At 53.5% G+C, this 25,058-nt stretch overlaps 2 protein-coding genes across 9 annotated transcripts in view; one reads left to right on the top strand and one right to left on the bottom strand.

Moving 5' to 3' along the window:
* Positions 1 to 1,010: 1,010 nt before the first annotated feature.
* FAM163B (family with sequence similarity 163 member B) lies at positions 1,011 to 1,729 on the top strand. The gene is made up of 3 exons (XM_063408970.1): positions 1,011 to 1,103; positions 1,184 to 1,407; positions 1,564 to 1,729. The coding sequence occupies exons 1-3, from the start codon at positions 1,011 to 1,013 to the stop codon at positions 1,727 to 1,729; spliced, it is 483 nt and encodes a 160-aa protein (XP_063265040.1).
* A 2,457-nt stretch (positions 1,730 to 4,186) lies between these two features.
* The window catches only part of ADAMTSL2 (ADAMTS like 2), a 29,778-nt gene continuing 8,906 nt past the window's right edge, over positions 4,187 to 25,058 (bottom strand). For 5 of the 8 annotated variants that reach the window (XM_063409282.1, XM_063409283.1, XM_063409286.1 and 2 more), the window contains 10 exons: positions 23,927 to 24,269; positions 22,869 to 23,244; positions 17,926 to 18,026; positions 15,970 to 16,096; positions 12,773 to 12,986; positions 9,684 to 9,839; positions 8,271 to 8,441; positions 7,998 to 8,174; positions 6,207 to 6,351; positions 4,187 to 5,005 (listed from right to left, as the gene is read on the bottom strand). In XM_063409282.1, the coding sequence (XP_063265352.1) occupies positions 4,887 to 5,005; positions 6,207 to 6,351; positions 7,998 to 8,174; positions 8,271 to 8,441; positions 9,684 to 9,839; positions 12,773 to 12,986; positions 15,970 to 16,096; positions 17,926 to 18,026; positions 22,869 to 23,244; positions 23,927 to 24,269 (1,929 nt within the window). In that variant the 3' untranslated portion in view covers positions 4,187 to 4,886. Of the gene's footprint in view, positions 5,006 to 6,206; positions 6,352 to 7,997; positions 8,175 to 8,270; positions 8,442 to 9,683; positions 9,840 to 12,772; positions 12,987 to 15,969; positions 16,097 to 17,925; positions 18,027 to 22,868; positions 23,245 to 23,926; positions 24,270 to 25,058 lie in introns of those variants that run through there. The other 3 variants (XM_063409284.1, XM_063409285.1, XR_010081950.1) reach the window with 3 other exon arrangements.

Below are 25,058 nucleotides of genomic sequence, written 5' to 3'. Positions count from 1 at the left end.
AGGTGTGAGCAGGCAGGTACCCTGTCTCCCCAGCATCCTCCCTGGGGCAAAAAGCTGCGTCTTACCCTGGGGTGGGCAGGAATTCGAGGCCTCCCATGAGCGTTCAAGGGAAGGATGCTGAGAGCAAGTCCCATGCTGGCATTGCAGGGCTCGTGCTGTGCATGATGCACAACATCACATCTGCCCTCTGGGTGAGGCCAGCAGGGACAGGGACAGGGACAGGGACAGGGGCAGGGATTTTCTGCTGCTCCCAGTGTTGCGCCAGCTACCAGGGAACATTCCAGAGAGAGAAAGGTGCTGGTGGTACCCCAGAACGCAAGCACAGTGGCCAAGCTGAGCCACAGCATCTCTGTGATGTCCAGTGCCCTCTCTCCCAGCCACAGCTCACCTGGGGGTGTCAAACATCACCCTGGGGTGCCCCCACAGCCCCCCAGCACTGTGGCTTGGCTGTGCTGAAGTGGAGGATCCTGCTCACAGGGAGGGCAGCACCCTGCTCCCTGCAGCCCTTAAAGGCTCGCTCAGCAGCTCCCATTATTCCAAATTAAAATACCACATTGTTTTCCTGGGGAAAATGGATTATAGGCTCGGAGAAAAATGAGTGCAGATCAGAAATACTTATTGCAGGGTTCCTTCTCCCGTCACTGAAGCTTTCTGCTGCCAGGTAGGAGCCAGGACAGTGCCCTTGGTGCCTGGTGTTCTTTCCCCTGGCTGCCCCTGCTGAGTTGCCCCCAGAGCTGCTTCTCACTCCTCTCTCACCCGCTGCAGGAAGATTTTTTTAACATTTCCACCTATAAGGTGGCAGTTTTGGGAGGATGGGGACTCCCTGGTTACTTTCCACAGGTGCCCAGCCCAGGGGTCTGACCTGATTCTGCCCTTTAGAGCCCTCCTGGTCTTTAGCCCACCTCAGAGCGGGGTAAGCAGAGAGTTTGGGGCTCTGCATCCCATTCCCTCCCTGCATCCCCTCACCCCGAGCACTCCATTTTGCAGGCTGTTAATGGAGAAGAGGGCGGATGACAGCCGGGACCGTGGTCATCACAGGTGGAATATTAGCGACTGTCATTTTACTCTGTATCATCGCCGTCCTCTGCTACTGTAGGCTCCAGGTGAGGCCGGGGAATGGGGCAGCGGGGAGGGTTGAGGGGTGGGAGCTTCGGGGGTGCCAGCTGAGCCCGTCCCGTTTCAGTACTACTGCTGCAAGAAGGATGAATCCGAGGAGGACGAGGAGGAGCCCGACTTCGCCGTGCACTCGCACATCCCTCCGCTGCACTGCAACCGCAACGTAGTGCTGACCAACGGCCCCTCGCTCTACTCCTCATCCCCCTTCGCCAAAAAAGCATCCCAGAGCCGGCCCAGCTGCCCCAGCTGCACTCCCTACGAGCCCCCCACCTCCTTCCTGCAGGAGCCCCCCACCTCCTTCCTCCAAGAGCCCCCCACATCCTTCCTGCAGGAGCCCCCCACTTCTTTCCTCCAAGAGCCCCCCACCTCTTTCCTCCAAGACTCCCCCACTTCTTTCCTCCAAGACCCCCCCACTTTCCTGCAGGAGCCCCCCACCTTCTTCCTGCAGGAGCCCCCCGAGGAGCTGCACAACGGGGGCGACCGGGTGAGCTACAAGACGGTGAGCCAGGAGGACCTGGCGCTGCCCGTGTCCAACCTGCAGCTCAACCCCAACCGGCTCTCGGCCATGCGGGAGGCGTTCTCCCGCAGCCGCAGCATCAGCACCGATGTCTGAGGTGCCTCCTCCTGCCCTCCCGGCCCCCAGCGCCCCCTCGCCCCTCCGCGGGGCTCTGCACAGCGGGATGGACTGGCTGGAATCCATGGAGGGGTTTTGAAAAGGGAAAAAAAAAATTAAGAAGAAGTGAATGTATTTCTACAGGCTGGTGGTATAAAAGGGGAGCAGGGCAACCCCAAAGGGGGTGCAGCTGGAACGGGAGGTTTGCCAGCGCTGCGTTGCTTGCTTTTTTTTTTTCTTTTATAAAGAGGATTTTGATATTGAGCATCCTTTTGCACGGAGGAGTTGCCCCTCCTCGCCGCTCGCCCGGGGGATGGTGAGCCAGTGATGGGTGCCTGAGAATGCAAACAGTGCTGCAGGTCAGCAGCAGCTGCTGGCGTGGCCTGGGGGCCCCAGGATGCACCCACACCCCAAAATGTCCTCTAGCAGAGCGAGGCTGTCACTGCCCACCTCTCTGCCACCCTGTGCTGCTCGCTGCTGCAGCCGTGGCAGTGTCTGTGGGTGGGCACAGCCCTGCACCGTTCCCAGCCCATCCTGCACCTCCAGCCAGGCGTTAATTCCCGGGTGCCAGGCACAACCCCCTCAGGGTTAGGATGGTGGCTGGGCCTGTCCATGGAGCCCTCCAGAGTGGCCTCATGGACCCCATGAAGGAGCTGGGCTGGGGGTGCAAACCCACTGCATCACTCAGCTACAGAAAGGACACAGAGCACACTTTGGGGTGGAGGAGTATCCCTCTGGATAATCTCTTTGGGATGGAGGAATATCCCTCTGGATAATCTCCTTGGGATGGAGGAATATCCCTCTGGATAATCAGCACCCAAGGAATGCCATACACAACTTCTGACCCAGGGCTCCGTGGCACAGGGGTCACCGTGTGTGTGCCCACCCCTTGCATGCACATTTTTACGTACATTTATTTGTTTGGAAGGGGTTTTTTAAACAAAAACAAAAGAAAAAAAGACACTTTTCTCCCATATGGGATAGTGTCAAAACACTTTTAAATTTAACCACTTTTAAATTTAGTCAAAACCTCCAGTTTGCATTTTCCATTGAGCCATTTGCCATGGTCCCAGCTCTGTCCCACGCTGGATCCAGCAGGGACAGCCCTGGCAGAGCAGCAGGCACAGAGCTGGTCCCTGAGTGTGTCCCTCTGCACCAAATGTGCTGCAAAGGAGCCCCTGGGGCCACTCAGATTTAGGAGAGGAATTGCAGCACTGAGGGGACTCCTGCTCTGGTTTCTCCCGGCTGCCTCCATTCCTCCCCTCCGACCTCACCACCCTCCATGTGACAGAACACCCCGTTTCTCCTGGACTGGGCATTATTCAGGTTCAAAGCATCACCTGGGGATGGCTGGCGAGGATGGACTGGCTGCACAGAGACTCTGATGGCCTCAGCGCTGTGCTCCGGGGGGATTTCCCTTTTTAAAGATGTTCTGGGAAGAAGCAGCCGTGGCTCCAGCCCCCTGGGCTCATGGACACTGTTTGCAGCCCAGCTGGGTATTTTACTTCGAACCACGAGGGCTTTTCATTCCACGGGAAACCTTTTGAAGTACGAGTCAGTCTTTGCAAATGAGTATCTTCGACTTTTTTGGGGGGGTTCTGTTTGGGGTGGGGAGGGCTGGGGTGGGTTTCGTACGTGTTTAATATTCCGGGTTCGGTCCCTGTGGCCCAGCACAATCCCTCTGCTCCAGAGGGGTGCAGCCACTCAGGCCATGCTCCCTTGTACAGTTCTCACTGGGGTTTGTTCCCTTCTCTTCCTGTTTTTTGTGATTTCTCCTGCCAGCCTTCCTTTCCCCCTTTTTTCCCCTTGTTTCTTTCCCTTGTAGCTTGGAAATTCAGCAAACTTTCACTAACCCTCACCTGGTGATCTGTTGTACAGGACTTTGGGAACTCAGATTTGGGGAGGGAAAAAGTAAAAAAAAATAAAATAGAAAAAAATAAAAAGAAATAAACTACGTTGAGACGGGTTTTGAGGATTTTTTTGGTTGGTTTTTTTTTGCCTCTGCATCTGCAGATTTGCGGTGGTGTTTGCAAAGCTCTCAGGAGCTCCCTGCTGCCGAGGGAGGGATGCAGGAGCATTTGGGGTGTGCACGGAAGTTTGGGGGATGCTAAAGAGCCTTCGTCTCACTGTCTGGGGGTCACACCAGTGAAAACACAGAACAATAACCCCTTAGGAGCTCAGAAAAAAATTCCCTTTTCTCACTGGCACCTCTGAAATCTCTTTGTTCCCAAACCCCTGAGGAGCTTCAGGGCTGCTGCTTCTAAAGCCACAGAACCTCAAAAGGCCCCAACAGTCCCCAAATTTCTCCCACTGTTGGGACTTTTCTTTGTATCACTGTCCAAGGAGCTGATTCCCCTGATTTAAAGCTGCTCTGCCTCCCCTGGGCACCAGCAAATCCCCAGCCCCAATCCCAGTGTTCCCAGCACTCCACTACAAACTGGAGAATAAAACAAAAAATACCACCATAAATATGACAACTTTATTAAAATATACATATGAGTACAAATTAATGATTATATGGATAAAGTTCACTGTCTGTAAACAAATATATTAAAAAAGAGCACGTCTTTTTTGTGATATAAAGTGCAGTTATGTTTCCATATTATGTACAATATGTCAGCATCGGGGCGGGGTTGTAAGGACTATGAAACTAACATTTGATTATAAGATAAAATTCTCTGAAAAAGTATACACCTACATATTACAAAAAAAAAAAAAAAAAAAAGGGCTTGAGTTCATTTAACAAACGAGGATCAGCTTCCCACCACGTTAATTCAGCTAACGAGAGCGTGCAGGTCTCGGGATGAATCAGGAGAGAGGCACCAACCCTATTTTGTGAGGGGAAACTTGCACTTCCCAGAGTTCACACCTTCCCCTGGCCAACCCCAGCCTTGCACCGAGGGAGGAAACCAAAGGGTGGAGCTGGAGGGGTTTTTTGGGGGAAGGAATCAAATATACAGGACTTTATGTACAGCTCTGATCCCGGGGGGCTCCCAACGTCCCGCGGCGCCGTCCCTCTGCTCGGGGCCAGCAGGGGAGTTCTGCCTCGGTGGGGACACAAAAGCCAGGCCAAAATCCTTGTCAGCAGTGTGTGGGATGTGTGGATAAGTGGGAGGGGGAGCCCTGGCTGAGGCAGGCAGGGGTTGGGGCGCTGGCTCTAGGAGTGGGGCGCGCGGCAGGAGCGGCAGCAGGCTTTGCTGTAGTACCAGTGGCTGCACAGGTTCACTTTGATGGCCAAGGCACAGTTGGTCCCTGCCTGGTCCTGGCAGCTGTCATCTGGAGGAGAGAAAACACAAGGCATGGCACGGAAAAGAACAGGAAAATAAACAGCTGTGAGCTCGTGAGCTCATTTCCCTCCCCTGCACAGCTCTAAACACCGCGGGATGAGCAACAGCATCATCCCAGCCGTGGCTGCCACCTCCCTGACATCCCCTGGAAAACACCATGGAGCTTCTCCATAAATATCATCCATAATTATCATTCATAATTCATAAATATCACTGTCAACCTGCACAAACGCATGAGCAGGTTGATCTGTTCCTTCACACCTGGCCAGGCTTGGGGAGCCTCATTTGGTCCCAGCCCTGAAGTTCGGTGTCTTTGCTGCAAAGCAGAGCTGCCCAGGGACTGCTGGAGCCACCAAGTTGTCCCCAAGTCAAGGGCTTCCCCTGGTAGGGATTCACAGTTCCTATCCCAAAGAGGATATTTGAGAAAGGGAATGGGAATCCAGCGGTGTCACATCCTGAATTAGGGGTAAGTGAGATGCTGGAGAAAGGGATGAGGCCAGAGGCTGCTTCAGCACTCTCCCAGCTCCTTTCAGTGCAATATTTTGCTTCAAACCCATAGGATTTATACTTATATATATGTATTTTTGCTTAAAATCCATGGGATGCACGAAACCAGGCTGTTCTCAGGGCAAGGTGGCCACGAGGCAACTCCCAAGCTCCACGCCCCATCCCAGATCCCAAGGGGATGGGCAGCCAGAGCTGAGCCAGGAGCTGGCCCCAAATCTGTCTCCCATTTTCAAGCTTTTCTCCCACACTGTCCTTATTCCCAAATCCTATTAAAAGATTAGAGCCACGTGTTTGCTAAAGATCACAGGGACTCTGAGCCAGCAGACGAGTCAGATAACGAGATAGTTACAAATCCCACAGGACACCCGAAGACGAAAAATCATTAAAATAATGGCACAGACAGAACTTCCTTGGCTCTAGCTGGAATCTTACAGAAGCAGCACCCAAATCAGCTCTCCAAAGGCCCCTTTTATCTTCAGGTCAGAGCATGATTCTTGTGAGCTCTCCTGCTAATTTATCTCCAGAAAGAGCCAGTTCAGAGCCCCCCATTCCTCGGGCACAGAGGGAGAGCTGTCCCCGTTCATCCCCCCCTGGGATGATTATCCAAATGGGGGCAGTGGAAGATAAGACGCTGGCGGTGCTGCTTGGAGGGATCCATGGAAGATCCAGGCCCTGGGGCTCACCTGGGGGCTCCGTGGGGCAGGGCTGCAGGTCACAGGTCTGTTTGCCCACCGGCTTCACCAGCGGGTCACAGCCCCGCACGATGTCCTTGCCTTGGTAGCACTTCACATCCCGCATCCTCACGCCGATCCCGCAGGTTTTTGTGCACTGGGGGACAGAGAGAGGGGGTGAGGGAAGACCCTGCCGTCCCAGGGGACTGAGCTGAGCCAGAATCTGCTCCTTGGGGAGCTTAGGGCAGGAGGAGAATGTCACATCTCAGTGCCACACTGCTGTCCCCTTGCTGCGTCTGTGCTGCCAGCACCATCAGCTTCTGCCCAGGGTAGGTGGATGTGGCCCCAGCCCCTGGACTGGCATCCTCCCTCCCCCTGCTGCCCTTCACAGGGGACCACAAACGAGCTGGGGATGCTCAGGGGTGGCCATGGAACCCCCCCGAGCACCAGCAGTGGGGTTTTGGGGGTCTCTGTGCATCCATGGGGGGGTTTGTGGAGCCACTGCTGGGCCCAGCCCTCACCGCCTGCTGCCCTTTGGATGCCTCGTGGAGCTGGCATTACAGCAGGGCTGCTTTGGCTAATTTTAGGGTTTCCAAGACAAAAATGAGGCTCCTGGAGCTCGGATCAGGGAGGCTGCATCCAGGAGGGCTTGCAGGAAGCCCAAGCTCGCTTGTCTTGGACTCTTGGCCACTGAACCCTGGCTGACTTTGGGGTTGTACAGGGTGATGGAGCATCCCATGGGGCAGCACATCCCCAGTCACACTCCCAGGCACCAGGGCAAAAATAACAACAACAAAAAAATCTTCAGCTGGCCCCAAAAACCCCCTCTCAGTCCTGTTCTTCCTGACAGCTCCAGCTGCACCATGGCAGGGCAGGATCTCTGCCCTGAGCTGCCAGTGCAGTTAAAACACCCAGGGTAGCTCGTAAGTTCCCATCAAGCAAAATGATAAGAATTATAAGAATGAGCACAACAACCTATTCTTAGGGAGAAAAACAAGTTTGCACCTGCATAAACAATGAATCTGTCCCGTGAGAACCAGTGAAGAAAATATGTAAACATATCTAGAGAGACAAGATTTGATAGACATAAACAACAGCCCTCACCGACCAATGAACTGAGTTTCACTGTGCTGCTGACCAATTAAGTTTTAACACGGTGCCTTCTGATATTTCCTATAAATATGAGCTTTGTGAATAAAGATTTGGCTTTTCTGAATGGGAAAAGTGAGTCCTGTCTGCTTATTTATTACAACATATCGGGATTATTGAGACAGGTGGGACCACTGAGAGGCATTTGAAAACATGATTTATTGCTGGAGTCTTGTGAAGGAGTGAGAACGTCTTCACAGTAGGCTGTGGTCAGTGGAAGACCACAGGTTACAAGGTCTTTTAAAGGTTAATTAGCCAATAAACTCCTGCCACAGAGTTGTTTATGTCTTTACACCAATCGCTAATTAAATTGTCTTAAACGTTTTTGCTGCAATGCGGAGTTTTTTACCCAATCGTATAACAACACACAATCCTGCATCACTACACCTTAAACTTCTTATTTAGCTTTATAACTAGTTCTATACCTAAACTTCAAACTCCAAAACCTTCTAGTGTCTAACTTAACTTGTGCTTCTTCCTAAACCACAAACCCACATTGCTCACTACAGATCTCCAAGTCCGGAAGCCTTTTCTGCAGTCTCAATCCAAACCCTGTGTCCATTTCAAACCCAGGGCCTGCAGGCACAAGATTCTGAGCGCTGCCTGTGCCTCAGTTTCCCACGAGAACAGGGCAGCGCCCTTGTCGTGGCTCACCTCGGACCAGGGCGTGGTGTACCACTTGAAGCAGGGCCTCTCGAAGCACGTGCTCTCCTCCACGGGCTTCTTGGCCACGTCACAGTCGGCGGCGCCGCGGGTCTTGATCTTGCCGTTGACGATCTCCAGGCACAGCACGATCCTCTTCTTCACGCCCCGGCCGCACGTGGTGTTGCACTGGGGGGTCAACGAGCACGACCACCTGAGACCCTCACACAGCCCCCAATCCCGGCCCCTCTGAGGGCACCCCAAAGCACGGGGGGCTGCACTTACCCGCTCCCAGTCCTGCGCCAGCCAGTGCGAGGGGCAGTTCTTGTCCCCGCAGGGGTGGATGGCCAGGGGCTTGGTGTCCAGGTTGCACTGGGACTCGGGCACCACGCGCCCGTCGCTGGTTTTGCAGTACACGTGCCGGATCATCCTGCCCTGCCCGCAGCCGCCGCTGCACTGCAACCACAGCGGGCACTCAGCGCCACGGGGAGCCGGCCCTGAGCTGTCCCACGGCAGGGACAGAGCCCCCTCACAGGGCTCAGCTGCCTCCCCACAGCCGCCGGCCCCAAATTTCAGAGGGGTTTTTGGAGCTCGGTTTAGCCACAGGGAAGCTCAGTGGATCCTTTCTTTCATCATCATGGAATCACAGGCTGGTTTGGGTTGGGAGGGACCTTAAAAATGATCTTGTTCCAACCCCCTGCCATGGGCAGGGACACCTTCCACTATCCCAGGCTGCTCCAAGCCCACCCAGCCTGGCCTGGGACACTTCCAGGGATGGGCCATCCATAATTTCTCTGTGCCAGGACCACAGCCCCAACACCCAGCATCTCTCAGGGCTGGCAAAAGGGGAACACCATGAGCAGGGAACCCCAAAGAGGCCAAGGCAAAGGGGACCAAGGAAATTGCAAATATTCAGCCCCGAGTGCCCGGAGCAGCCGGAGCTCCCCGGTGCTCCCGTGGTTGCTCTTGCAGAGACTCTCGGTGTTTCCTAGCACTGCTGCTGCCATGGAAACTGCTTATTTTTAGCTGATGTGAATGTATCAAAAACCTGGGTAAAAATAGCTTGGGATGGAGGGGGTCTCTGGAGCAGAATTGTGCAGGAAGGGAAAAAGCCGGGGGGTGGGGGAAAAAAAGAGCAAAAGAGAATAGAAAATAAGGAGGAAAGAAAAATAGGGAAAGGGAGGAAAGGAGGAAAGAGAAAAGGTAAAGGGGAAAGAGGAAAAAGAGAAAGGGGGAACAGGGAAAAATGAAAAAGGAAAATAGTTTAGTTAAAAGGTTCAATTTCTGGGCATGGAGCATCAGCATTGCCAAGGAATGCTGTGCAGCAGACAGACAAGAGGATTTTGACACCCACTAAGGCCCTCAGCCAGGTCTCTCAGGGTTTAACCCCTGCTGTACCACATCCCCCACAAGGCTGGAGCCCAGGGGGATGCAGCAGGACCCACTGGGACACTGGATCACCCCAGAGCCCAAGCCAGGGTGGCCAGTCAGGGTGACTCAGGGTGACAGCACTGGCAGAGGTGACAGGGAGGAGTGGAATTATTTGGGAGTCAGCTCCCAGCACAGGCTGCCTGCGGGTTTGTTGGAGCTGGGACCTGCCGGGCACGATGAGCCCAATCCCGAAACCCCCAGCGCCAGGGACGGGCCAGCCTGTGGCAGGGCACGCTGGCCACTGTGGCTGCCACCGCGGGCTCTCACCGGTCCCCAGTCGGACACTGTCCACTGCCGGTCACACGGCGGGCCCGTGCAGTTCTTCTCGGCCAGGGGCCGGGCGCTGGCGTCGCAGAGCCGCTCCTCCTCCGAGCAGCGGATGTCCCTGGTGACCACGCTGCGCTCCCCGCAGCGCGCCGAGCACTGCCGGGAGGGGACAGGGACACGGCGTCACCCGGGGCTCCCGACGGCTGCCGCCCTCTGGGGTGGGCTTTTCCCCCATGCTTTGACATAAAACACTCAAAGCACGCACTGAAAAAACCCAAATTATTTCCCCGACCCCCATGAACAGCTTCAGCAGGAGGCTGCGTCCTGGCCCGGGGCTGGTGATGCCAGAGGGGGAAACCCAAGGCTCCGGGGATGCCTGCTCAGAGCTGAGCAGTTTTAGCTGTCACTTGGAGACAGGGTGAGATCTCCCTCGCCTCCTTCCCAGGAACAGCCAGCTCCTTTCCACCTCTTTGGAGAATGTTTTCACCCCTGACTGCACAACCGAGATTTCTGTGCTGCGGATAAATTTGGCACTGCTCAGCCCAGTGACATTATTTAGAACTGGAGTTGAGTTACTACAGTCTCACATACACATTACATTTGCTCCATGCATAACGTAAAGCAGGGAAAAGTGTCAACAGCACAGGGCCCAGACGCAGCGTGCCGAGATGTTAATCCTCAGAGCCCTGAAATGTGCTTTTTTTAATGCCTATTTCCCCAGCCAACTTGGCACCCCACCTCTGATGGGATCCAAAGGAGATTAGCTTTGCTGCTGGCTAAGAACAATCTACTCCAGCACTGTCTCAAGCAATCTGTCCCTGACAAATGCTGGAGGAGAATGCAGATTTCTGTAAAATAAACCACTCCAGTTTGCTACGCCGGACTAAATAACGCTCCAGCACGTGCTCAGGGAGCTCCTCTCTACCAGCTGGGAAAGTCAAAACATCCTGCACCACCAGGGAATGCACCAGCCCCTCCGCCAGCTCCAGGGAAATGATACACACCAGCTTGCAGGGGAATGGAGATGTTTAAATTATGACTAAGAAGAGTTTTTTGGGAGCTTCCCAGGAGGAAGAGTCATATTCCTCGTGATGCAAACCATGGGGCAGGTTGGCACCCACGGACAGCTCGGCTCAGAGCTCATCTGCTCTTGCTTAGATGAGGTCTGTGCTTGATTTGGGAAGAGGCACCCCGAGGAAGCAGCACTGGTTTGGTTGTTTCTGTGGGTTTGTGTTTGTAAGGGATGTGCTGGAGCGCTGTCTGTGCTTGGAAAGGGATTCAGGGGCATTCAAACCCTCTCCACAGGTTTTCCCAGGCAAACCAGTGAGCTGGAACAGGGGCAGCACTGTGTCTCCCCAAACCACCTCCCAGTGGCTTCGGGCACTGGCTTAGGGCACAGCTAGGGAAAAGTTTCATTCTGCACGTGGTGCAGGGGAACTGGAGGTTTATAGGGATGTAATTCACTTGTGAGTGACCAGTGGCAGTGGCCTCCCATCCTAAAGGGGAGCCAGAGCTTCATTTTAGGGGGAAAACATTGCTGCACCTTGATCCACATGCAGCGACTGCAACCAGTGTATCCTGAGAGGCTGTGGGTTGTGGGAACCATAAAATCCCCCCAGGGAAACTCCCAGGCTTTGCCCTGGAAGAGTGCACCACAGAGTTTCCCTGCCTGGGCTGAAAGAGAGGGCTTCCCTCATGGTGCCCTGTGGAACTACTGCCAGTCTGCCTTGGATTGCTTCCCCCATGGGCCGATTAACCCTGCCCACCCCAATCGTTCATCTCTCTATGGGTTGCTGCCCTTTGTCCTGCCCTTGTGCTCTCAGACCATTGGTTCCTGACCCCTATTTAACCACCGAGCACCACATGGTCTGAGTCTCCTTGTCCCTGATCCCTTTGGCATGCTGGAATAAACCTCTGCAGGAATATATCACACAAAAGGCCCGTGCTGTCTTTCCTCCACTGAGTGTGTGTGTGTGCATGGATTGACACGGCTGCTCCTGTGTCCTGCTCTGCAGCAATGTGTTTGCAAAACTTAGGGCATTCTGTTTACCAGCCAAAGCGTGTGTGAGAAAACTCATCGAGCCACCTGCAGCTTTTGTCAGAGCTCTCAGGAATTTGTCAAGGTTAGTGAGGAAAACAAGGCTAAAATTAGAACTAAGAGCCTGAGAAACTGTCCACCAAAAATGCTAAACCTGGATAAAGGAGGCACCAAGTGATGATGGACCCTGACCAATGAGATGTCCTGAGGAATGTCCTGCCTTGTGGACAAGGCAAGCTGGGCAATGAGATGGTGCCTGAAAGAGTGAAAAGCACCTTAGAATCTACAACTGCAGCTTAATGTAAACACTAAAGTGGCTGCTACTCAATCCTATTGATTGGTCAAACAGATGTCTGTTTGTCCTGCACTACCCTGAGGGTTTCTGGAGGAGAAGCTTTGAGGAGGTGGCAGAATTTCTGCATCCTGCCTCACTGCCACAGTGGATGGCTGTGGATGGGTGTTGTGTCCTGCTCTTTGGGAGTGGAGCTGAAGCCTAAACCCCAATGAGCCTCTCCTGTGGAAAAGCTGCTTGGGGAAACTCAGGGGAAGCAGTCAAGCTCACACATCCACACACGCCACTAGGCTAGCTCAGTAAGGAGAGGCAAGAAGGCCCTAGCACTAGACCAGTTCCAGCCAGGCTTATTTCCAGGAGCCAAAGGAGAATCCAGAGCAAGAGGGAGATCATGTGCCAGCCTCAGGATTAAATATGAGCTTCAGCAGCCAAAGACCTTGAGACGGGGGGCAGTACAAGGGGCAGGAGAGGTCAGTGACCTATAGAGAAAACAGGACCGGTCACCGGGGTCACACCCTCAGTGGAGACACAGGGGAAAGGAGAAACCAAAAGGCCAGGGGCACTGGGAAGGGGGGACACTGAGGCAGACCATGGTGTGCAGAGTTCTCTCTCTCAGGCTGGGCGGGGATTCAAAGTGTGTCCTGCCAAGGCCAAACCCCGGGTATGGAGTCAAGGGGTCGCAGGGACTCCACAGATGGCGACAAACTGAAAAAAGGGGAGAATCCCAAGCAGGAGCGCTGAATTCCCAGCAGGACTCACCTCTGACCACTCGGACATCTCCCACTGGGGCCCGCAGGCAGGGTTCTTGCAGACCTTGCGCTCGTCGGGCCGGGCGATGTCGGCGGACTCGCACAGGTCGCTGTACACGGAGCTGTCGAAGCCCGGCGAGATCATCTTCCAGCAGCGCACGATGCGGAACTGGTACCCCTCGCCGCAGGTCCGCGAGCACTCGCTCCAGCTGCTGGTCTCCCACCTGGGCACAGAGCACAGCCTGCCGCTGCTGCACTGCACCTCCACTCTTAAACACACATTTCCACACTAGGAAAAGAGTGGAGGCTTCACTCTGAACTCACAAGGAAGGTGAACTAGAAAGTTCTATGCTGTCCTCACCATAGTTGGCCTAGTGCTAGGAAAAAAGGGCTTGTTGGTCTCTTCAGCTGTTTCTCAAGAAATGTAGCTATTTTCTATTGGGCAGCTTGCAAAAAAACCCTCCTAGATCGTTGACTGCTTAAGAGAGAGCATGGGGAATCTCGAGGCATTTTTGGGGTGCCTTAGCAGGTGCAAGGGACCTCCCTGCACTGTGCCCAGCTCTTGATCTTTTGTATAGTTTGCTATATTCTCTTTAATTAAAACCTTTTTGCTTTTTCAAAGCACACCTGATCTCGCTAATTATTTTTAAGCCATTTCTGGTCGACCCTCAGAGTGTGATGCCTCTTTGTGGGGGCTAAAACCACTCTGGCCCCACGCAGAAATCCATCACATCACCCACGGGAAAACCCTGCCTGCCCCCGGCTGCAGTGAGTGAGCTGCCAACACATGAGAGCTTTTCCCAAGGGATGGGAAGCCCCAGCATATGTTGGGCTCACCCTGCAGACCCCAGCTCATGCCTGAAGCTGACACCAGCTTGTCAGGAGGAAGGGTGGCACGGCAGGGCCTGGCCCAGTGTCCTCGGTGACACGCGAGCGTTTGTCACCGCAGGCTCTGCCACCACGTTTCTCCATCAGGATTTTAGCCCGTGTTTGACCTCTCCTTTTTGCCTGCTCAGATGAAGTACGGAGGGGACACGCCGCTCATCACCCTGCAGATGCCAGCAGTAATGTCACACAGAGCTGCCCCAGCCCCTGTGGGACACACGTTCCTGTCCCACTGTCAGTCTGGCTCTGCTGAGCACATGTGACAGGCTGGCATCTGCTCCAAGCACTGCCTGTCCTTTACTGTCCCCTGCCACCTCTGTCCTGACAAGAGAGGAGCAGCTTGCAATCCGAGGAAAAAAACATAAAAGGTCAAATTTTTTACACTACAGTGATATTATACCAATTAAATAATGAGCTAAAGATCTGGATGGATCAGAATTCCCAGCTCCTCTGGATGTGGGTGACCCCCAGGTCCCCACTGCTGCCATTCTCTGAGCAGAAGAGCACCAGTCCTGGGCTGTCCCCAGGCTTCACAGCCCACGTGGGACTCCAGGCACAACAAGCAGCCGTAGGAAGATGTCACTCATTTAGAAATGTCATTTAGAGGTGTCACCTGACTTCAGAAGGGAAATGAAACAAAGGTCTTCCCCATCCAGATCATGCAAAATTAACATTTTTTCTTTGAAAAGCCTTGCCAGCCCAAGCACCTTCCTGTCTGCCCAAGTGCTGGTGGCCACCCCACGAGCTCCCAGTGCTCCCCAGTTGAAGTCACTGGTAAATCACAGAGCAGCTCTTCTCCCTCACAGTGCAAGCCCCTGAAGCTGGAACAGCACAGCCATGAGGAGGGACAGCTTCAGGAAAGACTAGTGGGAGAATCTAGGCACAAAAAGTGCCCTAATGCTTGTTTTAAATAATGGCAAACAGAGATTCCAGTCCCCGTGGTGCCCGCAGGGTGGGTGCATTCCCTGCAGCAGCACCTGCAGCCTTTCACCTCCCTGCAGTTTTCTTGCCTCAGTTGCAGCCTGCCCTGGCTCTCAGCCCTAACACGAGAGTTTCCAGGAGATCTTCTACTCCATGTCCTACCTGTCCTCCCTCACAGCCACCTGAGCACTCTCCAGGAGCCATCCCTGGTCCCTGGCAGCACCGGGCTCTTGCTCTGCCCTGTTCACACCATCCCAGGGTGTGGATCCCTGGATTTACTCCTCCTTTTACTGCTCCCGTAGTCTGACACCGTCACAGCCATGGAACAGAATGCCCTGAGGTGGAAGGGACCCACAGGGCTCATCGAGTCCATCACAGACACCCCAACAACCCCACCCTGTGCCTGGGAACTTTGTCCAAACACTCCTGGAGCTCTGGCAGCCTCTGCCCTGGGGAGCCTGGGCAGTGCCCAGCACCCTCTGGAGAGGAAATCTTTCCCTGATGTCCAACCTAACCCTCCCTGACACAGCTCCAGCCATTCCCTGGGTCCTGGCATTGGTCACTGGAGAGGAGAGATCAGTGCTGCCCCTCTGTGATCCCTTTGAGGAACTTGTAGGGTGCAATGCAGCCTCTCCTCAGTCTCCTCCAGGCTGGACAAGCCAAGTGAGCTCAGCTGCTCCTTGTATGGCCCCTCTACACCCTTCACCACCTCCACAGCCTTCCCTTGTCACTGCCTCCTGTGGTGGCACCCAAAGCTTCACACAGGACTCGAGGAGAGGCTGCTCCAGCACAGACCAGAGTGGGACAATCCCCTCCCTCTGCCAGACACGGGTCTGTCCTGCCCAAACCCTCTGTGACCTGCAAACCTCCCACCCTCCACACCAGCACTGGAGTTGTCCGGAGCTGGACAGCCTGGCTCCAGACTGTGGTCACTGTTTGGATCAAGAGCCACATCAGAAGGAAAACTTTCCAAAGGAATTCCAGCACAAGCTCCACTCCACACCGGCTCTTTCTCCAACACAAACAACCCCCAGTGGTGTTTGGGATGCTGAAGGGATCTCAGGGCTGGGTTTGTGGCACAGTTTGCAAGCCCAGCCCCTCCACCCAGCTCACTCACACGTTCTCCATGTGCCAGGCAGGGCAGGATGAATCTGCACTGCTGGACTTGCTGGGAGCCCCACGTGCCAACTCTGCCAGGATTTATGGAAGTTTTAACCTGGCAGCTTGAGCTAAGCACTCAGGAGGAAATTCTTGCTGCTTCCCGGATGGAATGAAGAGAGGAGGGCTGGGGATGCCAAGGGCCACCCCTGCTGCCCCCCCAAACCCACAGCAACCCTCCCCCAAGGACAAGCAGGGCAGAGAAAGCACAGAGACTCCAGGAGTGCCCTGTGCAGGCGGTACCTTGGCTGGCACTCCCTCCCAGCACAGAACTCGTGGATGGGCTCGGGGCGGGTCATGGCATCGCAGTAGGAATCGTCCACCTCGATGCCGTCATAGCGCACACACATGGCGTACGTGGACATCACTCCTGGGCTCGGAGAGAACACACACACAGCAGGGTGCTGGGTGAGTTGGACACCCAAACTCTCTGCTGTTGTTGTTGTTGTTTTTGTGGTTTTAGCTGAGTTTCTCAAAACTCCCTCCTGCTGGGCTCTCTGCCCCGTGGGATGGGTGGTGCTGGGAGAGGGAATGTCACCGTGGCCACCCCGCCAGTCTGAGCAGTGTGGCTGAGTTTGGCCAGCTCAGAGGAGGGCATGGCCACCCCTGCCAGGGCTTGCCACCAACACCAATGTATGGCTAACAGGTTTTTATAGGAAATACTCAGGGCCACAGGTCTGCTTGGCAGCTCCCACCCTGCCAGGCTGGCGGGTGGAGGTGACAGCAAACTGCCCCCAACCCACTCAATCCCCCCACTCGCCCTGTGCTTTACACCCCCTTTACACCAGGTGTTCTCCAGGTGCATCCAGACCTCCAGGGCAAGACAGAGATCCTGGAGCTTTGGCAAGGAAGGCCCTGCCCCTCCTGCTCCCCCTCCAAAGCAGCAGCAGCCGGTGCCAGCAGAGCGAGACCTTTTCCCCTGCAGCCTCCCGTGCCAGAGTAAATGTTGGGAAGTCCACTCTGGGACCTGGCTGGGGACCAGGAGGCTGCTCTGGCTACAGGTAACAAGAATTGCAGCTCTGGGGAACATATGGTTTACATGAAACTAAAAAAAGATCTACAGCTCTTGACACGGCCTTGCCTCTCTGCGATATGTCAGTGAGAAAAGGCAGCGAGGAAGGAGAAATTTGAGTTAAACCTCTCTTGGCTTGCTGCAAACCAGGGCAGAGCAGGCTGGCCCAGCCAAGGGAGAAATTTGTTCAGAGGGGATCAAAAAAGTCAAAAATGTCCCAGAACATGTGAATGACAGGATCTTGGGGAAAGGGGCAGCTTGCAAAGCTCCTGCTGCAGGCATGAGGCTGCTGGATAAGAACAAATGTTTAAAATGTAAAATCCTTGCATTTGCTCTTTTAAGAGATGTCACTGAGATTGCAAACTCCTCTCTCCCACTCCTTTCCTTCTTTTTAATTCCAGAAGCACTGCGGGATCTGGATAATTTCAGGGGCAGCACAGAGAAGTGCACAACCCACATGCCTGATTCATCCCAAGGGATCGACAGGACCCCCTAACCAAGGGGTGAGGGAGGAGATCAGGTGCCTTGGAGCTTTTCAGGGGGCAAAAAGGGGGGAATTTATGCAAAAAGAGGGAATTTCTGCCTGAAGAATAGAGGCTCAGTTTCGATATCCCTGGCATCTCTGTCGCTGTTCCAGATTTACACCCTCGCAGCCGAGCTCAGGCTCCAGGGTAGAAGGAGTGGGAGAAGCAAAACATAATCAAAAAGCCAAATGCTATTGTGTTTCCTGCCAGAGCAGAACAATCTTTAAAATTTCTCTCTGCAGGGAAGCAGCTGAGCTTTTCAAATCCCTTGAAGCTGTCAAAAAGGTGAGGAAGGGGAAAAAAAAAAAGGAGGCTCAGCACAGGTTTGGGGATCCTGCTGAGCCTCAGGGGGGACACAAAGTGGTGGGAAGTGAAGGCAGTGCTCAGAGCTTCCCAAAGGGAGGTTTGGAGGGGTGATGGACACGCTGGGCACCAAATCCTGGTCCTCAGCACACCTGGGAGGTCGGTGGGTCTCACATGCTCAGCCCCCAGCTCCTCTCCCCACCTTTGCACCGGGCACAGCAGAGCTGGGGTCATGCTGATCTCAAGAGTTGAGATCCCCTCAACATCTCCAGCTCCTTCCCATCCCTAACAGATGAAAAATGGACTCACACCAGGTGATTTCAGCAGGTTGTGCAGAGTTTGGCTGCTTCTTATAACTACCTGTGGTGCATGTAGAGCTGCAGGGTTCATGGGAGGAAAGCTTCCACCTGTACATGTCAGCAGCACTCACACCTTGGCCCTTTCTTAACTTCAATCTGTTTCTAGAAATAAGCAAACAAAAAAACCAAAAAAAACCAAAAAACAAAAAACAAAACAAAACAAAAAAAAGAAAACAAAACAAAACAAAACAAAAAAAAAGAAAACAAAACAAAAAAAAAAAAGAAAGAAAAAGAAACAAAACAAAAACAAAAGGCATTTACAAGGCGAGCAGTGACAGCCCACGACAGACACACACATCTGGCTGCAGTTCGGTTGGGTTCGGGTTTGGGAGGGGATGTGCTCGGTTTGGCTTTGGTTGGGTTTGGTTGTTCTGATTTTTTGGGAGGTTCGTTCGTTTGAATCAATTTTTTAATTTGTTTTAGTTTCACAACATACCTGTCCTGAGCCCCAAGTAGAATCCCCAGCCCGGTTAGAGGCAGAGCTTCCACTGTCTAGAAATAGAGAGAATGGGATAAAAATACCCACAAGTAGAAACAGTTCAGAATTTAACAAAGTTTGCATTTTCTGCTCAAATACACCTGGCCCTCGGCACACAGTGACTAAAGGTGCAGTATCTCCTCCCCTGTGTCTCCAGGGCTGGGAAAACCCACTCATGCTGCCCAGTGCAGCAGAGATTTTGGCTGCTCCAATCTCCAAAAGCCAGCACAGGAGTTTCTGATCTCACCCCGCTGATTTTGCCACTCTGCTTTTGGCCTGATTTGTTTCGCTGGCTGTCGGGTGGGGAATTTGCTTCTCTCAGATCCACACTGTGCTCAAACACAAAATGCCACGGGGAGAGTAGTAACAGAGTCAGCCTGGTGTGAGAAAAAACAATTTATCCAAGCAAGAACTCCCTTGCTGGGAGGGGAACACCTCCGGGATACTGCACCTTTACAACAAAAGGCTTCGGTTCTGTCCTCATACCTTTGTCCAAACCCTTGAAACAGCTACACTGGAATAGTGTACAAGGTGGTATCCTCACATCCAGTTGTCTCTGGCCTGGCAGGATATGCAGCTTGTATGATTTCTAGGCAGCAGAAGCTCTGGAATTGCCCTATTTAGTTGTTTGTAAGAAAAAAGTTGAGGTCCAGCCTATCAAATCAACTTTTAAAAGGACACTGTTGAGAATCCAGCCATTTCCTTTCTGACCCACCCTCCTTCCACCACCAGCACTGAGCCTCCAGAAGGATTTGAAACAACAACAATCTCATTTTCCCTGTTGATTTTGCCTCTGTCAGTTTGGCAAGTGGTCGCTTCCTGCGTTTGAAATGGAATTGAAATGAATGTGACTATTTTTTATTTTATTTTGGTGGAAAAATAACAACCTCAGCTCGCTATAAATAGTGTTTTATCTGCCACAGCAGCTCTGCCTGGGGACCCACACCAGCTCCTGATCCCAGCCTTGTGCCACCAGCTGCCACCCAGCCAGGAGAGGGCTCACAAATGACACTTGTTAAAACACAGTCAGGATCTGCTTTTTGTACTTTAATTTGCCTGGAAATGTTACCCAGATCCTCCAGTCTATATCCTACCCTCCAAGGCATGAAAGCAAACACTGAGTTCTCCTGTGACCAGGACTGCTCTTTAAAGGGAGAAAATCTTTAAAATCAGCTTTATGCCACATCTGAGGACAGTGAATCTTTCAGCAGTGTCCCTTTAGTGTATGTGGTCCTGAAGAAAGAGCTTCTATGCATGACAAGGTCCCAGGGACGAGATCTTTCCAGAGGAATCAGACATTTGGGCACAGGGCAGCTTTCAGCTCATTTCCAGCAAAGACAAAGCTGTCACTTTGTTCTCCTCTAAATGCAGACAGCAGCCCATTGTCCAACAAAACTGGGGCCATTTTCTCTTTTATTTTCATTTTCCTCTATTATCAGCTAAATAATAAAGTCACGCATTTGCTTCCCAAGCTTTTAATCTGCTTTTCAAGCAAGATACAGCACCAAAAATTAGCACCAATCCCTCACCATTAACTGAGTCCTGGGCTGCCCCTTCTCCCAAAACAGTTCCCATAGTGGAGGAATAACACAGACAAACGCACACAAACTCCCCAGATCAGCATCCACAGTCCCTGGCTCCCATTTCTGTGTTTTATTTCTGTTTTTGTTTCTAAGCAAAGGGGTGAACTCGTGGCTCCTGTTGCAGTCCCAGCCCTGGCTGCACACTGCCATAGAGGGTGCCTGGATCTGTCCCAGCACACCCCAGAAAGGTTTTTTAGCTGTTCCAGGAGAGGAAAAGCAGCACAAGAGCCACCAACCCATCCATCCCAGCTCGATTTGTTTCCAGAGAGGAAAGAGGACATCCCACACTGGTGCAAGGTGCTCCTGTAACTGGGTACCTCCATCCACATTCAGTAAGAAATAAACTCCTCCACCTCTAACCACTGCCCCACACGGACAGGGAATGAGAGAGCTCAGCTTCCCTTCTTTGTTCACTGACAGGGAATGAAAAGGAACAAAAAACCACAATCCATCCCAAACTGATCCTGGGAAGGATTTGGGAGGTCTCAAGTCCAAGCTCCTGTACTCAGAACTGGGCTGACCCCAATAACAGACTGGGCACAGAGGGCCCTGCCCTTTCCCAAGGATGGGAATCCCTCACTCTGCCTCACTCCAGAACAAGAGATTTCCTTGTGTCCCATCCCTGTCCCTCCAGCCCCCTCCCTCCTGGTGGGACAACCCCAATCCCCAGAGCTCCAGCCCATGACACCCCAAACCACACATCCCAGTGTCAGGGTGGGCTTTATCCCACCGTGCTGCTGCCAGCAGGAGCAGCAGTCCTGACCCCAGGGCTGAGCTGGAGCTCCTCATCCCTCGTTCCCACCCTGGAGATGCAGGTTAGTGATCAGAGTTACAGCAGCAACTGGGCTTGAGGAAACAAATTAAAACTGGGGGAAGCAATAAAGGCCTGGGAACAACCAGGCTGTGCTGACACATCCCATCCCACCCTCTGGAGGTGAGGTGAAGTTGTTTTGTTGCCTTCTTCTCTTCCTCCCTCTTCTTTTTGTCTCCCAGCCTGCCTACCCTGGGCTTTCAGCCCCCCACCAGCAAAGGATGGAGCCAGAAGGGACCTGAGCATCTCTCAGCCTTTTGGCTGGTGCAAAGCCAGTCTGGATATCAGTGTTTAATCTGAAAAGTTTGTACTTTGTTCCAGAGAGAGACAGGGAGCAGAAGAGGGGACATTGCAGGACAAAACCAAGGGAAGAACAGGTGGGAAAAAATATCAGTGCTGGGTGAGACCCCTGAAGGGATTTAAATCACTCCAGGGACAGTGCAAGGAGCTTTTTAGCCCCCAAAAAGCTGCACTGGAGCCACAGTGTTCTGTGATTGTAAAAGCCAAGCTGCTCTGAGGTCTAAAGCTCCCTGTGTTCCCTGGGGGGAGGAAAGCACTGCCCCCATTTCACAGCTGCTGGGGCAGAGTTTTGGGGCACAGGGTGGCAGCTGAGGGGACACAGGAGTGCAAAGGGGCCCAGGGAAGCCCCAAGGGGCAGGGCAGCCCCTTCCTTGCCCCAGGGCAGGTGAGGGGAGCTGAAGGTGCTGCCCTCTCTGTCAGAGGACGGATGAAATGCTTGCTTTGGCAGCTGAAGGCAGCTCTCCCAAGCCAAGCCACGAGGAGAGATGATAGATTCATGCCCTTGGCAACGTTTTCATGTTCTTATCATTAAGAAGTTTGTTGATCCCCTCGGCTGCAGGGCCGTTTTCTTTAGCATGACTGTCTTTAGCATAACGTAGTGGAAGCTGTGGGTAAACCCAGCTAACTCTAACCAGAGGGAGCATCTGCTCAGGGCTTTGCATCTCCCCAAGTTCAGCATCTTATCCTGTGTTCTACAGTCCAGGAGGAGGCTGGCAGGAGGCTGGGCTGCCTTGGGGATGCACAGTGGGACCCAAATCCAGCCTGGCTCTGGGACCTGGGTACTCCCAAGGCCCCAGTTTGAGCTCAGGCTGCCCAGGGAGTGCTCTCACATCTGGCTGACCATGAAGGATGGATAATTGGAGGGTTAATTGGAGGGATAATTGCTGCCCTGGCCTCGTCTCAGTCTCTATGTGCCCACTCTGGGAATGGGTTCTGGGCTGGGAATCAAGGCTGCTGAGAGCCCTGGGGCTTCTCAAAATCTGATAGATGCAGGTTTGGGGATCAGCACGTACCCCAAGAGTTCCTTCCACCCTTCCCCAGAGCAAAACCTGCTGCTGAGGCTACATTAACCCTTTCTTTACCTCCCCAGGTAAAGAACCTGGGGAGGTAAAGGTAAACCTTCCACTCAGACCAGCCATCTAAAGGTGTGATGGTCCCAGTATCAATCAGTGAGCTGCTGCTGCAGAGCTCTGGATATTCCTGTCCGAGCTGTGACTCCCTGAGCTGCTGAGGCAACAAATGCAGGCTGTCCCTGCAGGACCTGCAGTGCAGCTCCTGGTGGCAGGGCCGTGCCTGGGAGCTGCTGGAAGCATATTCCTGCCATCCCAAGTGAGGAGGGTCGTGGGTGGCACTCAACAGGGTGGGTGAAAAGGGGCCAGGACCAACTTCTGCTGCATCAGAACTCGGAGGAAGGGGCTGGGGAAAGGGAGCAGGACGTCAGGAGGAGGCAAAAGGAAGAGGCTTCTTTGTGGCCATGGCTCTGTGACAGCACAGAGCAAGGCCCCAGCTGACAAACATCAGCATGGACTTCCTGATGCGCCCACTGAGGGGGACATTGAATTTTCCTCTTACTTAAACACTCTCATGACTTCCTGCTCCCAAACCTCTGGCCCTTCCTTCCAAATCAACTCCCAACAGAACATTCTCACCATCCCACCCCCACTTACCTCCTGCTCCCCAAGAGATTTAAACCATGCACTGAGCACAGGGCTGTCAGGAGCTGAGAACAGCGACAAATTGTGATTAACTGTGATTAAAGGCACGTCTCCTACCTTGCTTTGTGGGTTCTGTTCCCCGGGGGGCTGCTCATGGTGGCGGTGGCGTTGGAGAAGGGCGTCTCTGCAGAGGTGTTGGTGCCTTTGCTCAGCTCCATGTAGGTGCTGTTGGCTGAGAAGCTGGAGAGGCTGTCTCCATCCTCGTAGTCCACGTAGAGGCTGTCCATGGGTGACCCCACCGAGTTGGTCGGGTCCCCCTGGGAGAAGATGCTGTTGGTGGTCACGTTGAGCAGCAGCTCCTTGGAGTCCGAGGCCTTGCCCAGCAGCTTGTCCGTGATGGCGTTCTCCAGAAGGAACTCCCTGGAGCCCGGCCTGGGCTCGGGGTCTCCCTCGTCATGGTCTGTCTGGTAAGTAGACCTGGTTACGTTTGAATCTAGATTGGAGCCAACAGGGGGGAAACCACAGTGACAACCACAAAGTGCACGGAGGCTGGGAGGGGAAAGCAGCCCGGAGCAGCGGGGACGCGCCGGAGCCTGAGCAGCCACAGGGGGGGAAAGGGGGTTCTGGGGAGGGGGAGCCTCATGGGGTTCTCAAGGGGGTGCACCTTAAGGGAAGGTTTATCCCACTATGGTGTGGCCAGAGGGGAGCTCAGCACCCGCCAGCACTGCCCAAAGCGATAGCAGAGGCGGAAGGAAGGTGCCCTCCCAGCCCCACAGCCCATGCAGCCATGCTGGGAAGGCACTCCAGGCACTTTGGGGACAGGATGCCCCAGGGACTCCAATGGGAAGGGGTTGCTGGGGGCTTTGGAGGGGTGGAAGGTGATGGGAGATGTTGTGAGGGGGAGTTTTGTGCACCCAGGGCTCCCTCCTGTCCTTGGCATGAGGCAAAGCACAGCAGGGCACCAGCGGGGAGATCTCACCCGGTGTCCACCCCCCACACGCCCCCACCAGAAACCAGAATCTGAAGGGCAAAGAGGATTTGTGAGCAGAGATGTTTTAAAGAACTTTCCGAGGTTTCCAAAACACAAACCAGCAGAACCACCAGAGGTAGAAACAGAGCATTTCTCAACAAGAGCTCTGAGAAGCAGAACGGTGAGGCCCAAGTCTCCTCCTTACCTTGGGGTTGTTTGCCCTTCAGTTTTGGCTCACAGTCAATTGTTTCTGCTCTTTCATAGACCTCATTGGTTTCCTGACCTTTGCTCAAGTTTAAATCTTCCTCCGTGTCCTGCCTTCCAAACACCTGGTTCTCCAAGTCTATCCTTTCCCTGGAGATTTTCCCAAAATAGGTTGCATTGTGCTGGATGAAGCCCAGTGGCACCTCTCCATCGAACTCCCGGCTCTCCTCGCTCTCCGACTCAGAGAAGGTGTAGTAGATGGGCTGCAGACTTTTGGAGTGTGGCTTCCTCAGGAGAGTGTATTCAAACGTGATGGATGGGTTCTTGCCATTCTGATTCCAGACCTAGCAAAGAAATCAGGTTGTTAGCAGGTGCAGGGAGTTTGTGGCACACGAGGCATGGGATTCATCTTGGACCTGACAGTTTGGGAGCATCTGTTTTGCTTTTTCCGGCCTGTTTTCCTTCACAGTGCCAACTTCTTCCTGCTGGAGCCCAGCACCATTTTCCAAGGGTTATTTGGCAGCGCTGCCTGAGTGGGGATTAAGCCCAGCTCAGGAGCCACAGGTCACACTTCCTCCTTGGCCATGGAGTGACCACTGCTTGAGGCAGCCACTTCTCAACACCATCACTTGCAAAGACATTTTTTATGAATTTCTGAGGAGCACACCCTCCCCTGCAGCTGCCACATCCCACTGGGGCTGGGACTCCCAGCTTAGACAACCTCACAGTTGGTCTAATGCTTTTTAAGCACCCAAGCAACCATCCCTTCCCCTGCCAGAGGAGCCTGGGGCTACATGCAGGATGTCAGAGCTGGGCCCTGGCTGGCTGCCCAGAAGAAAATTAGGGGCTTTTCTCCAAATACCTGGTTTTACATGGTTTGCTTTCGAGAAAGAATTGGGGTTTAAGGTTTATGCACTTGTCTAAGCTCTCTGGCCCAGTTTCTTATTTTTGCTTCTCCTGCCAGGTAACTTGGATAAAAATGCCAAAGAGCAGAAGAGAAATCCCCTCGCAGTGTCTGAGGCATCTTCTCCCTGCAGACAGGAGTTACCAAGCTCACATTCACCCCTCACAGCCCTGCCTGAACACAAGAGCACCGACACAAGTACAATAGGGTTGGGTAAGGATTTGGGCAG

Source organism: Prinia subflava, chromosome 12 (genome assembly GCF_021018805.1).
Source record: "Prinia subflava isolate CZ2003 ecotype Zambia chromosome 12, Cam_Psub_1.2, whole genome shotgun sequence".
Lineage (NCBI taxonomy): Eukaryota > Metazoa > Chordata > Aves > Passeriformes > Cisticolidae > Prinia > Prinia subflava.
Note: the sequence above shows the minus strand (reverse complement) of the source record. Positions and strands in the feature narration are given on the sequence as shown.